Here is a 15756-nt window from a genome sequence, read left to right as displayed (position 1 = left end):
AGCCTTCTGCAACGCCAAACCCTGAGGCAAACCCTGAGCCTTCTCCATCACCAAACCCTGAGGCTTCTCCAACGCCAAAGCCTGAGCCAAACCCTGAGCCTTCTCCAACGCCAAACCCTGAGGCTTCTCCAACGCCAAACCCTGAGCCAGACCCTGAGCCTTCTCCAACGCCAAACCCTGAGCCTTCTCCAACGCCAAAGCCTGAGCCAAAGCCTGAGCCTTCTCCAACGCCAAAGCCTGAGCCTTCTCCAACGCCAAACCCTGAACCTTCTCCAACGCCAAAGCCTGAGCCAAAGCCTGAGCCTTCTCCAACGCCAAACCCTGAGCCTACTCCAACACCAAAGCCTGAGCCAAACCGTGAGCCTTCTCCAACGCCAAAGCCCGAGCGTTCTCCAACGCCAAAACCTGAGCCTTCTCCAACGCCAAACCCTGAGCCAAACCCTGAGCCTTCTCCAACGCCAAACCCTGAGCCTTCTCCAACGCCAAACCCTGAGCCTTCTCCAACGCCAAACCCTGAGCCAAACCCTGAGCCTTCTCCAACGCCAAACCCTGAGCCAAAGCCTGAGCATTCTCCAACGCCAAACCCTGAGCCAAACCCTGAGCCCACTCCAACGCCAAACCCTGAGCCTTCTCCAATGCCAAACCCTGAGCCAAACCCTGAGCCTTCTCCAACGCCAAACCCTGAGCCTTCTCCAACGCCAAACCCTGAGCCAAACCCTGAGCCTTCTTCAAGGCCAAACCCTTAGCCTTCTCCAACGCCAAAGCCTGAGCCAAAGCCTGAGCCTTCTCCAACGCCAAACCCTGAGCCTTCTCCAACGCCAAACCCTGAGCCAGACCCTGAGCCTTCTCCAACGCCAAACCCTGAGCATTCTCCAACGCCAAAGCCTGAGCCAAAGCCTGAGCCTTCTCCAACGCCAAACCCTGAGCCTTCTCCAACGCCAAACCCTGAGCCAGACCCTGAGCCTTCTCCAACGCCAAACCCTGAGCATTCTCCAACGCCAAACCCTGAGCCAAAGCCTGAGCCTTCTCCAACGCCAAACCCTGAGCCTTCTCCAACGCCAAACCCTGAGCCAAACCCTGAGCCTTCTCCAACGCCAAACCCTGAGCCTTCTCCAACGCCAAAGCCTGAGCCAAAGCCTGAGGCTTCTCCAACGCCAAACCCTGAGCCTTCTCCAACGCCAAACCCTGAGCCAAAGCCTGAGCCTTCTCCAACGCCAAACCCTGAGCCTTCTCCAATGCCAAAGCCTGAGCCAAACCCTGAGCCTTCTCCAACGCCAAACCCTGAGCCTTCTCCAACGCCAAACCCTGAGCCAAAGCCTGAGCCTTCTCCAACGCCAAAGCCTGAGCCTTCTCCAACGCCAAACCCTGAGCCAAACCCTGAGCCTTCTCCAACGCCAAACCCTGAGCCTTCTCCAACGCCAAACCCTGAGCCAAAGCCTGAGCCTTCTCCAACGCCAAACCCTGAGCCTTCTCCAACGCCAAACCCTGAGCCAAACGCTGAGCCTTCTCCAATGCCAAACCCTGAGCCTTCTCCAACGCCAAACCCTGAGCCAAACCCTGAGCCTTCTCCAACGCCAAACCCTGAGCCTTCTCCAACGCCAAAGCCTCAGCCAAATCCTGAGCCTTCTCCAACGCCAAACCCTGAGCCTTCTCCAATGCCAAACCCTGAGCCAAACCCTGAGCCTTCTCCAACGCCAAACCCTGAGCCAAACCCTGAGCCTTCTCCAACGCCAAATCCTGAGCCTTCTCCAATGGTAAACACTGAGCCAAAGCCTGAGCCTTCTCCAACGCCAAACCCTGAGCCTTCTCCAAGGCCAAACCCTGAGCCAAACCCTGAGCCTTCTCCAACGCCAAACCCTGAGCCTTCTCCAACGCCAAACCCTGAGCCAAAGCCTGAGCCTTCTCCAATGCCAAACCCTGAGCCAAACCCTGAGCCTTCTCAAACGCCATAGCCTGAGCCTTCTCCAACGCCAAACCCTGAGCCTTCTCCAAGGCCAAACCCTGAGCCAAAGCCTGAGCCTTCTCCAACGCCAAGGGCTGAGCCAAAACCTGAGCCTTCTCCAACGCGAAACCCTGAGCCTTCTCCAACGCCAAAGCCTTAGCCAAACCCTGAGCCTTCTCCAACGCCAAACCCTGAGTCAAACCCTGAGCCTTCTCCAACGCCAAACCCTGATACAAAGCTTGAGCCTTCTTCAACGCCAAACCCTGAGCCAAACCCTGAGCCTTCTCCAACGCCAAAGCCTCAGCCAAACATTGAGCCTTCTCCAACGCCAAACCCTGAGCCTTCTCCAACGGCAAACCCTGAGCCAAAGCCTGAGCCTTCTCCAACGCCAAACCCTGAGCCTTCTCCAACGCCAAACCCTGAGCCAAACCCTGAGCCTTCTCCAACGCCAAAAACTGAGCCAAAGCCTGAGCCTTCTCCAACGCCAAACCCTGAGCCTTCTCCAACGGCAAACACTGAGCCAAACCCTGAGCCTTCTCCAACGCCAAACCCTGAGCCTTCTCCAAGGCCAAACCCTGAGCCAAACCCTGAGCCTTCTCCAACGCCAAACCCTGAGCCTTCTCCAACGCCAAACCCTGAGCCAAACCCTGAGCCTTCTCCAACGCCAAACCCTGAGCCTTCTCCAAGGCCAAACCCTGAGCCTTCTCCAACGCCAAACCCTGAGCCAAAGCCTGAGCCTTCTCCAACGCCAAAGCCTGAGCCAAACCCTGAGCCTTCTCAAACGCCATAGCCTGAGCCTTCTCCAACGCCAAACCCTGAGCCTTCTCCAAGGCCAAAGCCTGAGCCAAACCCTGAGCCTTCTCCAACGCCATAGCCTGAGCCTTCTCCAACGCCAAACCCTGAGCCTTCTCCAACGCCAAACCCAGAGCCAAACCCTGAGCCTTCTCCAACGCCAAGGGCTGAGCCAAACCCTGAGCCTTCTCCAACGCCAAACCCTGAGCCTTCTCCAACGCCAAGCCCTGAGCCAAACCCTGAGCCTTCTCCAATGCCAAACCCTGAGCCTTCTCCAACGGCAAACCCTGAGTCAAACCCTGAGCCTTCTCCAACGCCAAACCCTGAGCCAAACCCTGAGCCTTCTCCAACGCCAAACCCTGAGCCAAAGCATGAGCCTTCTCCAACGCCAAACCCTGAGCCTTCTCCAACGGCAAACCCTGAGCCAAACCCTGAGCCTTCTCCAACGCCAAACCCTGAGCCTTCTCCAACGCCAAACCCTGAGCCAAACCCTGAGCCTTCTCCAACGCCAAACCCTGAGCCAAACCCTGAGCCTTCTCCAACGCCAAACCCTGAGCCAAAGCCTGAGCCTTCTCCAACGCCAAACCCTGAGCCTTCTCCAACGCCAAACCCTGAGCCAAAGCCTGAGCCTTTTCCAACGCCAAACCCTGAGCCAAACCCTGAGCCTTCTCCAAGGCCAAACCCTGAGCCTTCTCCAACGCCAAACCCTGAGTCAAACCCTGAGCCTTCTCCAACGCCAAACCCTGAGCCATCTCCAAGGCCAAGCCCTGAGCCAAACCCTGAGCCTTCTCCAACGCCAAGCCCTGAGCCTTCTCCAACGCCAAACCCTGAGCCAAACCCTGAGCCTTCTCCAACGCCAAAGCCTGAGCCAAACCCTGAGCCTTCTCCAACGCCAAACCCTGAGCCTTCTCCAACGCCAAAGCCTGAGCCTTCTCCAACGCCAAACCCTGAGCCAAAGCCTGAGCCTTCTCCAAGGCCAAAGCCTGAGCCTTCTCCAACGCCAAACCCTGAGCCAAACCCTGAGCCTTCTCCAACGCCAAACCCTGAGCCTTCTCCAACGCCAAACCCTGAGCCAAAGCCTGAACCTTCTCCAACGCCAAACCCTGATCCATAGCTTGAGCCTTCTCCAAGGCCAAAGCCTGAGCCAAACCCTGAGCCTTCTCCATCGCAAAACCCTGAGCCAAAGCCTGAGCCTTCTCCAATGCCAAACCCTGAGCCTTCTCCAACGCCAAAGCCTGAGCCAAAGTCTGAGCATGCTCCAACGCCAATCCCTGACCTTCTCCAACGCCAAAGCCTGAGCCAAACCCTGAGCCTTCTCCAACGCCAAACCCTGAGGCAAAGCCTGAGCCTTCTCCATCACCAAACCCTGAGCCTTCTCCAACGCCAAACCCTGAGGCAAACCCTGAGCCTTCTCCATCACCAAACCCTGAGCCTTCTCCAACGCCAAAGCCTGAGCCAAACCCTGAGCCTTCTCCAACGCCAAACCCTGAGGCTTCTCCAACGCCAAACCCTGAGCCAGACCCTGAGCCTTCTCCAACGCCAAACCCTGAGCCTTCTCCAACGCCAAAGCCTGAGCCAAAGCCTGAGCCTTCTCCAACGCCAAACCCTGAGCCTTCTCCAACGCCAAACCCTGAGCCTTCTCCAACGCCAAACCCTGAGCCTTCTCCAACGCCAAAGCCTGAGCCAAAGCCTGAGCCTACTCCAACTCCAAAGCCTGAGCCAAACCGTGAGCCTTCTCCAACGCCAAACCCTGAGCGTTCTCCAACGCCAAAACCTGAGCCAAACCCTGAGCATGCTCCAACGCCAAACCCTGAGCCAAAACCTGAGCATTCTGCAACACCAAAACCTCAGCCAAACCGTGAGCCTTCTCCAACGCCAAAGCCTGAGCCAAACCGTGAGCCTTCTCCAACGCCAAACCCTGAGCCTTCTCCAACGCCAAACCCTGAGCCTTCTCCAACGCCAAAGCCTGAGCCAAAACTTGAGCCTTCTCCAACGCCAAACCCTGAGCCTTCTCCAACGCCAAAGCCTGAGCCAAACCCTGAGCCTTCTCCAACGCCAAACCCTGAGCCAAACCCTGAGCCTTCTCCAACGCCAAACCCTGAGCCAAAGGCTGAGCCTTCTCCAACGCCAAACCCTGAGCATGCTCCAACGCCAAACCCTGAGCCTTCTCCAACGCCAAACCCTGAGCCAAACCCTGAGCCTTCTCCAACGCCAAACCCTGAGCCTTCTCCAACGCCAAACCCTGAGCCAAAGCCTGAGCCTTCTCCAACGCCAAACCCTGAGCCTTCTCCAACGCCAAAGCCTGAGCCTTCTCCAACGCCAAACCCTGAGCCAAACCCTGAGCCTTCTCCAACGCCAAACCCTGAGGCAAAGCCTGAGCATTCTCCAACGCCAAACCCTGAGCCAAACCCTGAGCCCACTCCAACCCCAAACCGTGAGCCTTCTCCAATGCCAAACCCTGAGCCAAACCCTGAGCCTTCTCCAACGCCAAACCCTGAGCCTTCTCCAACGCCAAACCCTGAGCCAAACCCTGAGCCTTCTCCAAGGCCAAACCCTTAGCCTTCTCCAACGCCAAAGCCTGAGCCAAAGCCTGAGCCTTCTCCAAGGCCAAAGCCTGAGCCTTCTCCAACGCCAAACCCTGAGCCAGACCCTGAGCCTTCTCCAACGCCAAACCCTGAGCCTTCTCCAACGCCAAACCCTGAGCCAAAGCCTGAGCCTTCTCCAACGCCAAACCCTGAGCCTTCTCCAACGCCAAAGCCTGAGCCAAAGCCTGAGCCTTCTCCAACGCCAAACCCTGAGCCTTCTCCAACGCCAAACCCTGAGCCAAAGGCTGAGCCTTCTCCAACGCCAAACCCTGAGCCTTCTCCAAGGCCAAACCCTGAGCCAAAGCCTGAGCCTTCTCCAACGCCAAAGCCTGAGCCAAAACTTGAGCCTTCTCCAACGCCAAACCCTGAGCCTTCTCCAACGCCAAAGCCTGAGCCAAACCCTGAGCCTTCTCCAACGCCAAACCCTGAGCCAAACCCTGAGCCTTCTCCAACGCCAAACCCTGAGCCAAAGGCTGAGCCTTCTCCAACGCCAAACCCTGAGCATGCTCCAACGCCAAACCCTGAGCCTTCTCCAACGCCAAACCCTGAGCCAAACCCTGAGCCTTCTCCAACGCCAAACCCTGAGCCTTCTCCAACGCCAAACCCTGAGCCAAAGCCTGAGCCTTCTCCAACGCCAAACCCTGAGCCTTCTCCAACGCCAAAGCCTGAGCCTTCTCCAACGCCAAACCCTGAGCCAAACCCTGAGCCTTCTCCAACGCCAAACCCTGAGCCAAAGCCTGAGCATTCTCCAACGCCAAACCCTGAGCCAAACCCTGAGCCCACTCCAACGCCAAACCGTGAGCCTTCTCCAATGCCAAACCCTGAGCCAAGCCCTGAGCCTTCTCCAACGCCAAACCCTGAGCCTTCTCCAACGCCAAAGCCTGAGCCAAACCCTGAGCCTTCTCCAAGGCCAAACCCTTAGCCTTCTCCAACGCCAAAGCCTGAGCCAAAGCCTGAGCCTTCTCCAAGGCCAAAGCCTGAGCCTTCTCCAACGCCAAACCCTGAGCCAGACCCTGAGCCTTCTCCAACGCCAAACCCTGAGCCTTCTCCAACGCCAAACCCTGAGCCAAACCCTGAGCCTTCTCCAACGCCAAAGCCTGAGCCAAAGCCTGAGCCTTCTCCAACGCCAAACCCTGAGCCTTCTCCAACGCCAAACCCTGAGCCAAAGCCTGAGCCTTCTCCAACGCCAAACCCTGAGCCTTCTCCAAGGCCAAACCCTGAGCCAAACCTGAGCCTTCTCCAACGCCAAATCCTGAGCCTTCTCCAATGGTAAACACTGAGCCAAAGCCTGAGCCTTCTCCAACGCCAAACCGTGAGCCTTCTCCAATGCCAAAACCTGAGCCAAACCCTGAGCCTTCTCCAACGCCAAACCCTGAGCCTTCTCCAACGCCAAACCCTGAGCCAAAGCCTGAGCCTTCTCCAATGCCAAACCCTGAGCCAAACCCTGAGCCTTCTCAAACGCCATAGCCTGAGCCTTCTCCAACGCCAAACCCTGAGCCTGCTCCAAGGCCAAACCCTGAGCCAAACCCTGAGCCTTCTCCAACGCCAAAGCCTGAGCCAAACCCTGAGCCTTCTCCAACGCCAAACCCTGAGCCAAACCCCGAGCCTTCTCCAACGCCAAAGCCTGAGCCAAACACTGAGCCTTCTGCAACGCCAAAGCCTGAGCCTTCTCCAACGCCAAACCCTGAGGCAAAGCCTGAGCCTTCTCCATCACCAAACCCTGAGCCTTCTGCAACGCCAAACCCTGAGGCAAACCCTGAGCCTTCTCCATCACCAAACCCTGAGCCTTCTCCAAGGCCAAAGCCTGAGCCAAACCCTGAGCCTTCTCCAACGCCAAACCCTGAGGCTTCTCCAACGCCAAACCCTGAGCAAGACCCTGAGCCTTCTCCAACGCCAAACCCTGAGCCTTCTCCAACGCCAAAGCCTGAGCCAAAGCCTGAGCCTTCTCCAACGCCAAACCCTGAGCCTTCTCCAACGCCAAAGCCTGAGCCAAACCCTGAGCCTTCTCCAACGCCAAACCCTGAGCCTACTCCAACACCAAAGCCTGAGCCAAACCCTGAGCCTTCTCCAACGCCAAACCCTGAGCCAAAGGCTGAGCCTTCTCCAACGCCAAACCCTGAGCATGCTCCAACGCCAAACCCTGAGCCTTCTCCAACGCCAAACCCTGAGCCAAACCCTGAGCCTTCTCCAACGCCAAACCCTGAGCCTTCTCCAACGCCAAACCCTGAGCCAAAGCCTGAGCCTTCTCCAACGCCAAACCCTGAGCCTTCTCCAACGCCAAAGCCTGAGCCTTCTCCAACGCCAAACCCTGAGCCAAACCCTGAGCCTTCTCCAACGCCAAACCCTGAGCCAAAGCCTGAGCATTCTCCAACGCCAAACCCTGAGCCAAACCCTGAGCCTTCTCCAACGCCAAACCGTGAGCCTTCTCCAATGCCAAACCCTGAGCCAAGCCCTGAGCCTTCTCCAACGCCAAACCCTGAGCCTTCTCCAACGCCAAACCCTGAGCCAAACCCTGAGCCTTCTCCAAGGCCAAACCCTTAGCCTTCTCCAACGCCAAAGCCTGAGCCAAAGCCTGAGCCTTCTCCAAGGCCAAAGCCTGAGCCTTCTCCAACGCCAAACCCTGAGCCAGACCCTGAGCCTTCTCCAACGCCAAACCCTGAGCCTTCTCCAACTCCAAACCCTGAGCCAAACCCTGAGCCTTCTCCAACGCCAAACCCTGAGCCAAAGCCTGAGCCTTCTCCAACGCCAAACCCTGAGCCTTCTCCAACGCCAAACCCTGAGCCAAAGCCTGAGCCTTCTCCAACGCCAAACCCTGAGCCTTCTCCAAGGCCAAACCCTGAGCCAAACCTGAGCCTTCTCCAACGCCAAATCCTGAGCCTTCTCCAATGGTAAACACTGAGCCAAAGCCTGAGCCTTCTCCAACGCCAAACCGTGAGCCTTCTCCAATGCCAAACCCTGAGCCAAACCCTGAGCCTTCTCCAACGCCAAACCCTGAGCCTTCTCCAACGCCAAACCCTGAGCCAAAGCCTGAGCCTTCTCCAATGCCAAACCCTGAGCCAAACCCTGAGCCTTCTCAAACGCCATAGCCTGAGCCTTCTCCAACGCCAAACCCTGAGCCTGCTCCAAGGCCAAACCCTGAGCCAAACCCTGAGCCTTCTCCAACGCCAAAGCCTGAGCCAAACCCTGAGCCTTCTCCAACGCCAAACCCTGAGCCAAACCCCGAGCCTTCTCCAACGCCAAAGCCTGAGCCAAACACTGAGCCTTCTGCAACGCCAAAGCCTGAGCCTTCTCCAACGCCAAACCCTGAGGCAAAGCCTGAGCCTTCTCCATCACCAAACCCTGAGCCTTCTGCAACGCCAAACCCTGAGGCAAACCCTGAGCCTTCTCCATCACCAAACCCTGAGCCTTCTCCAACGCCAAAGCCTGAGCCAAACCCTGAGCCTTCTCCAACGCCAAACCCTGAGGCTTCTCCAACGCCAAACCCTGAGCAAGACCCTGAGCCTTCTCCAACGCCAAACCCTGAGCCTTCTCCAACGCCAAAGCCTGAGCCAAAGCCTGAGCCTTCTCCAACGCCAAACCCTGAGCCTTCTCCAACGCCAAACCCTGAGCCAAACCCTGAGCCTTCTCCAACGCCAAACCCTGAGCCTACTCCAACACCAAAGCCTGAGCCAAACCGTGAGCCTTCTCCAACGCCAAACCCTGAGCGTTCTCCAACGCCAAAACCTGAGCCTTCTCCAACGCCAAACCCTGAGCCAAACCCTGAGCCTTCTCCAACGCCAAACCCTGAGCCTTCTCCAACGCCAAACCCTGAGCCTTCTCCAACGCCAAACCCTGAGCCAAACCCTGAGCCTTCTCCAACGCCAAACCCTGAGCCAAAGCCTGAGCATTCTCCAACGCCAAACCCTGAGCCAAACCCTGAGCCCACTCCAACGCCAAACCCTGAGCCTTCTCCAATGCCAAACCCTGAGCCAAACCCTGAGCCTTCTCCAACGCCAAACCCTGAGCCTTCTCCAATGCCAAACCCTGAGCCAAAGCCTGAGCCTTCTCCAAGGCCAAACCCTTAGCCTTCTCCAACGCCAAAGCCTGAGCCAAAGCCTGAGCCTTCTCCAACGCCAAACCCTGAGCCTTCTCCAACGCCAAAGCCTAAGCCAGACCCTGAGCCTTCTCCAACGCCAAACCCTGATCATTCTCCAATGCCAAACCCTGAGCCAAAGCCTGAGCCTTCTCCAACGCCAAACCCTGAGCCTTCTCCAACGCCAAAGCCTGAGCCAAACCCTGAGCCTTCTCCAATGCCAAACCCTGAGCCTTCTCCAACGCCAAAGCCTGAGCCAAAGCCTGAGCCTTCTCCAACGCCAAACCCTGAGCCTTCTCCAACGCCAAACCCTGAGCCAAAGCCTGAGCCTTCTCCAACGCCAAACCCTGAGCCTTCTCCAATGCCAAAGCCTGAGCCAAAGCCTGAGCCTTCTCCAACGCCAAACCCTGAGCCTTCTCCAACGCCAAAGCCTGAGCCAAACCCTGAGCCTTCTCCAACGCCAAACCCTGAGCCTTCTCCAACGCCAAACCCTGAGCCAAAGCCTGAGCCTTCTCCAACGCCAAACCCTGAGCCTTCTCCAACGCCAAACCCTGAGCCAAACCCTGAGCCTTCTCCAACGCCAAACCCTGAGCCTTCTCCAACGCCAAACCCTGAGCCAAACCCTGAGCCTTCTCCAACGCCAAACCCTGAGCCTTCTCCAACGCCAAACCCTGAGCCAAATCCTGAGCCTTCTCCAACGCCAAACCCTGAGCCTTCTCCAACGCCAAACCCTGAGCCAAACCCTGAGCCTTCTCCAACGCCAAACCCTGAGCCAAACCCTGAGCCTTCTCCAACGCCAAATCCTGAGCCTTCTGCAATGGTAAACACTGAGCCAAAGCCTGAGCCTTCTCCAACGCCAAACCCTGAGCCTTCTCCAACGCCAAACCCTGAGCCAAACCCTGAGCCTTCTCCAACGCCAAAGCCTGAGCCTTCTCCAACGCCAAACCCTGAGCCAAAGCCTGAGCCTTCTCCAATGCCAAACCCTGAGCCAAACCCTGAGCCTTCTCAAACGCCATAGCCTGAGCCTTCTCCAACGCCAAACCCTGAGCCTTCTCCAAGGCCAAACCCTGAGCCAAAGCCTGAGCCTTCTCCAACGCCAAGGGCTGAGCCAAAACCTGAGCCTTCTCCAACGCCAAACCCTGAGCCTTCTCCAACCCCAAAGCCTGAGCCAAACCCTGAGCCTTCTCCAAGGCCAAACCCTTAGCCTTCTCCAACGCCAAAGCCTGAGCCAAAGCCTGAGCCTTCTCCAACGCCAAACCCTGAGCCTTCTCCAACGCCAAAGCCTGAGCCTTCTCCAACGCCAAACCCTGAGCCAAACCCTGAGCCTTCTCCAACGCCAAACCCTGAGCCAAAGCCTGAGCATTCTCCAACGCCAAACCCTGAGCCAAACCCTGAGCCCACTCCAACGCCAAACCCTGAGCCTTCTCCAATGCCAAACCCTGAGCCAAACCCTGAGCCTTCTCCAACGCCAAACCCTGAGCCTTCTCCAACGCCAAACCCTGAGCCAAACCCTGAGCCTTCTCCAAGGCCAAACCCTTAGCCTTCTCCAACGCCAAAGCCTGAGCCAAAGCCTGAGCCTTCTCCAACGCCAAACCCTGAGCCTTCTCCAACGCCAAAGCCTAAGCCAGACCCTGAGCCTTCTCCAACGCCAAACCCTGATCATTCTCCAATGCCAAACCCTGAGCCAAACCCTGAGCCTTCTCCAACGCCAAACCCTGAGCCTTCTCCAACGCCAAACCCTGAGCCAAACCCTGAGCCTTCTCCAATGCCAAACCCTGAGCCTTCTCCAACGCCAAAGCCTGAGCCAAAGCCTGAGCCTTCTCCAACGCCAAACCCTGAGCCTTCTCCAACGCCAAACCCTGAGCCAAAGCCTGAGCCTTCTCCAACGCCAAACCCTGAGCCTTCTCCAATGCCAAACCCTGAGCCAAAGCCTGAGCCTTCTCCAACGCCAAAGCCTGAGCCTTCTCCAACGCCAAAGCCTGAGCCAAACCCTGAGCCTTCTCCAACGCCAAACCCTGAGCCTTCTCCAACGCCAAACCCTGAGCCAAAGCCTGAGCCTTCTCCAACGCCAAACCCTGAGCCTTCTCCAACGCCAAACCCTGAGCCAAACCCTGAGCCTTCTCCAACGCCAAACCCTGAGCCTTCTCCAACGCCAAACCCTGAGCCAAACCCTGAGCCTTCTCCAACGCCAAACCCTGAGCCTTCTCCAACGCCAAACCCTGAGCCAAATCCTGAGCCTTCTCCAACGCCAAACCCTGAGCCTTCTCCAACGCCAAACCCTGAGCCAAACCCTGAGCCTTCTCCAACGCCAAACCCTGAGCCAAACCCTGAGCCTTCTCCAACGCCAAATCCTGAGCCTTCTGCAATGGTAAACACTGAGCCAAAGCCTGAGCCTTCTCCAACGCCAAACCCTGAGCCTTCTCCAACGCCAAACCCTGAGCCAAACCCTGAGCCTTCTCCAACGCCAAACCCTGAGCCTTCTCCAACGCCAAACCCTGAGCCAAAGCCTGAGCCTTCTCCAATGCCAAACCCTGAGCCAAACCCTGAGCCTTCTCAAACGCCATAGCCTGAGCCTTCTCCAACGCCAAACCCTGAGCCTTCTCCAAGGCCAAACCCTGAGCCAAAGCCTGAGCCTTCTCCAACGCCAAGGGCTGAGCCAAAACCTGAGCCTTCTCCAACGCCAAACCCTGAGCCTTCTCCAACCCCAAACCCTGAGCCAAACCCTGAGCCTTCTCCAACGCCAAACCCTGAGTCAAACCCTGAGCCTTCTCCAATGCCAAACCGTGATACAAAGCTTGAGCCTTCTCCAACGCCAAACCCTGAGCCAAACCCTGAGCCTTCTCCAACGGCAAACCCTGAGCCAAAGCCTGAGCCTTCTCCAACGCCAAACCCTGAGCCTTCTCCAACGCCAAACCCTGAGCCAAACCCTGAGCCTTCTCCAACGCCAAACCCTGAGCCAAAGCCTGAGCCTTCTCCAACGCCAAACCCTGAGCCTTCTCCAACGGCAAACACTGAGCCAAAGCCTGAGCCTTCTCCAACGCCAAACCCTGAGCCTTCTCCAAGGCCAAACCCTGAGCCAAACCCTGAGCCTTCTCCAACACCAAACCCTGAGCCTTCTCCAAGGCCAAACCCTGAGCCAAACCCTGAGCCTTCTCCAATGCCAAACCCTGAGCCTTCTCCAAGGCCAAACCCTGAGCCTTCTCCAACGCCAAACCCTGAGCCAAACCCTGAGCCTTCTCCAACGCCAAACCCTGAGCCAAACCCTGAGCCTTCTCCAAGGCCAAACCCAGAGCCAAACCCTGAGCCTTCTCCAACGCCAAACCCTGAGCCTTCTCCAACGCCAAGCCCTGAGCCAAACCCTGAGCCTTCTCCAATGCCAAACCCTGAGCCTTCTCCAACGGCAAACCCTGAGTCAAACCCTGAGCCTTCTCCAACGCCAAACCCTGAGCCAAACCCTGAGCCTTCTCCAACGCCAAACCCTGAGCCAAAGCCTGAGCCTTCTCCAACGCCAAACCCTGAGCCTTCTCCAACACCAAAGCCTGAGCCAAACCCTGAGCCTTCTCCAACACCAAACCCTGAGCCTTCTCCAACGCCAAACCCTGAGCCAAAGCCTGAGCCTTCTCCAACGCCAAACCCTGAGCCAAAGGCTGAGCCTTCTCCAACGCCAAACCCTGAGCCAAAGGCTGAGCCTTCTCCAACGCCAAACCCTGAGCCTTCTACAATGCCAAACCCTGAGCCAAACCGTGAGCCTTTTCCAACGCCAAAGCCTGAGCCAAAGCCTGAGCCTTCTCCAACGCCAAACCCTGAGTCAAACCCTGAGCCTTCTCCAACGCCAAACCCTGAGCCATCTCCAAGGCCAAACCCTGAGCCAAACCCTGAGCCTTCTCCAATGCCAAACCCTGAGCCTTCTCCAACGGCAAACCCTGAGTCAAACCCTGAGCCTTCTCCAACGCCAAACCCTGAGCCAAACCCTGAGCCTTCTCCAACGCCAAACCCTGAGCCAAAGCCTGAGCATTCTCCAACGCCAAACCCTGAGCCTTCTCCAACACCAAAGCCTGAGCCAAACCCTGAGCCTTCTCCAACACCAAACCCTGAGCCTTCTCCAACGCCAAACCCTGAGCCAAAGCCTGAGCCTTCTCCAACGCCAAACCCTGAGCCAAAGGCTGAGCCTTCTCCAACGCCAAACCCTGAGCCAAAGGCTGAGCCTTCTCCAACGCCAAACCCTGAGCCTTCTACAATGCCAAACCCTGAGCCAAACCGTGAGCCTTTTCCAACGCCAAAGCCTGAGCCAAAGCCTGAGCCTTCTCCAACGCCAAACCCTGAGTCAAACCCTGAGCCTTCTCCAACGCCAAACCCTGAGCCATCTCCAAGGCCAAACCCTGAGCCAAACCCTGAGCCTTCTCCAACGCCAAGCCCTGAGCCTTCTCCAACGCCAAACCCTGAGCCAAACCCTGAGCATTGTGCAAGGCCAAAGCCTGAGCCAAAGCCTGAGCCTTCTCCAATGCCAAACCCTGTGCCTTCTCCAACGCCAAACCCTGAGCCAAACCCTGAGCCTTCTCCAAGGGCAAACCCTGAGCCTTCTCCAACGCCAAACCCTGAGCCAAACCCTGAGCCTTCTCCAACGCCAAACCCTGAGGCACACCCTGAGCCTTCTCCATCACCAAACCCTGAGCCTTCTCCAACGCCAAAGCCTGAGCCAAACCCTGAGCCTTCTCCAACGCCAAAGCCTGAGCCTTCTCCAACGCCAAACCCTGAGCCAGACCCTGAGCCTTCTCCAACGCCAAACCCTGAGCCTTCTCCAACGCCAAAGCCTGAGCCAAAGCCTGAGCCTTCTCCAACGCCAAACCCTGAGCCTTCTCCAAGGCCAAACCCTGAGCCTTCTCCAACGCCAAAGCCTGAGCCAAAGCCTGAGCCTTCTCCAACGCCAAACCCTGCGCCTACTCCAACTCCAAAGCCTGAGCCAAACCGTGAGCCTTCTCCAACGCCATAACCTGAGCGTTCTCCAACGCCAAAACCTGAGCCAAACCCTGAGCATGCTTCAACGCCAAACCCTGAGCCAAAACCTGAGCATTCTGCAACACCAAAGCCTGAGCCAAACCCTGAGCCTTCTCCAACGCCAAAGCCTGAGCCAAACCCTGAGCCTTCTCCAACGCCAAACCCTGAGCCTTCTCCAACGCCAAACCCTGAGCCAAACCCTGAGCCTTCTCCAACGCCAAACCCTGAGCCTTCTCCAACGCCAAAGCCTGAGCCAAAACTTGAGCCTTCTCCAACGCCAAACCCTGAGCCTTCTCCAACGCCAAAGCCTGAGCCAAACCCTGAGCCTTCTCCAACGCCAAACCCTGAGCCAAACCCTGAGCCTTCTCCAACGCCAAACCCTGAGCCAAAGCCTGAGCCTTCTCCAACGCCAAACCCTGAGCATGCTCCAACGCCAAACCCTGAGCATGCTCCAACGCCAAACCCTGAGCCAAACCCTGAGCCTTCTCCAACGCCAAACCCTGAGCCAAACCCTGAGCCTTCTCCAACGCCAAACCCTGAGCCTTCTCCAACGCCAAAGCCTGAGCCTTCTCCAACGCCAAACCCTGAGCCAAAGCCTGAGCCTTCTCCAACGCCAAACCCTGAGCCAAAGCCTGAGCCTTCTCCAACGCCAAACCCTGAGCCAAACCCTGAGCCTTCTCCAACGCCAAACCCTGAGCCAAAGCCTGAGCCTTCTCCAACGCCAAACCCTGAGCCTTCTCCAACGCCAAACCCTGAGCCAAACCCTGAGCCTTCTCCAAGGCCAAACCCTTAGCCTTCTCCAACGCCAAAGCCTGAGCCAAAGCCTGAGCCTTCTCCAACGCCAAACCCTGAGCCAAAGCCTGAGCCTTCTCCAACGCCAAACCCTGAGCCTTCTCCAACGCCAAAGCCTGAGCCAAAGCCTGAGCCTTCTCCAACGCCAAAGCCTGAGCCTTCTCCAACGCCAAAGCCTGAGCCAAAGCCTGAGCCTTCTCCAACGCCAAACCCTGAGCCTTCTCCAACGCCAAACCCTGAGCCAAAGCCTGAGCCTTCTCCAACGCCAAACCCTGAGCCTTCTCCAAGGCCAAACCCTGAGCCAAAGCCTGAGCCTTCTCCAATGCCAAACCCTGAGCCTTCTCCAACGCCAAAGCCTGAGCCAAAGCCTGAGCCTTCTCCAACGCCAAAGCCTGAGCCTTCTCCAACGCCAAACCCTGAGCCAAAGCCTGAGCCTTCTCCAACGCCAAACCCTGAGCCTTCTCCAACGCCAAACCCTGAGCCAAACGCTGAGCCTTCTCCAACGCCAAACCCTGAGCCTTCTCCAACGCCAAAGCCTGAGCCAAAGCCTGAGCCTTCTCCAACGCCAAACCCTGAGC

At 57.5% G+C, this 15756-nt stretch overlaps 2 protein-coding genes across 2 annotated transcripts; both read left to right on the top strand.

Annotated features, from left to right (window-relative positions):
* Positions 1-887: 887 nt before the first annotated feature.
* Positions 888-1931, top strand: LOC135328889 (cell surface glycoprotein 1-like; the record flags this gene model as incomplete). Its single annotated transcript, XM_064515339.1, has 1 exon — positions 888-1931. A coding segment is annotated over one exon (1044 nt), but the record flags the coding sequence as incomplete, so codon positions are not given.
* A 3245-nt stretch (positions 1932-5176) lies between these two features.
* LOC135330476 (cell surface glycoprotein 1-like) lies at positions 5177-15482 on the top strand (the record flags this gene model as incomplete). The annotated part of the gene is given in 4 exon segments (XM_064524408.1): positions 5177-5791; positions 5882-6060; positions 6229-6454; positions 14520-15482. Coding segments are annotated over 4 exon segments (1983 nt in total), but the record flags the coding sequence as incomplete, so codon positions are not given.
* Between the last annotated feature and the right edge of the window lie 274 nt (positions 15483-15756).

The sequence above is a fragment of the Dromaius novaehollandiae genome, chromosome 1 (genome assembly GCF_036370855.1).
Source record: "Dromaius novaehollandiae isolate bDroNov1 chromosome 1, bDroNov1.hap1, whole genome shotgun sequence".
Classification (NCBI taxonomy): domain Eukaryota; kingdom Metazoa; phylum Chordata; class Aves; order Casuariiformes; family Dromaiidae; genus Dromaius; species Dromaius novaehollandiae.
The sequence above is the reverse complement of the archived record's forward strand: the minus strand, read 5'-3'. Positions and strand labels throughout refer to the sequence as shown.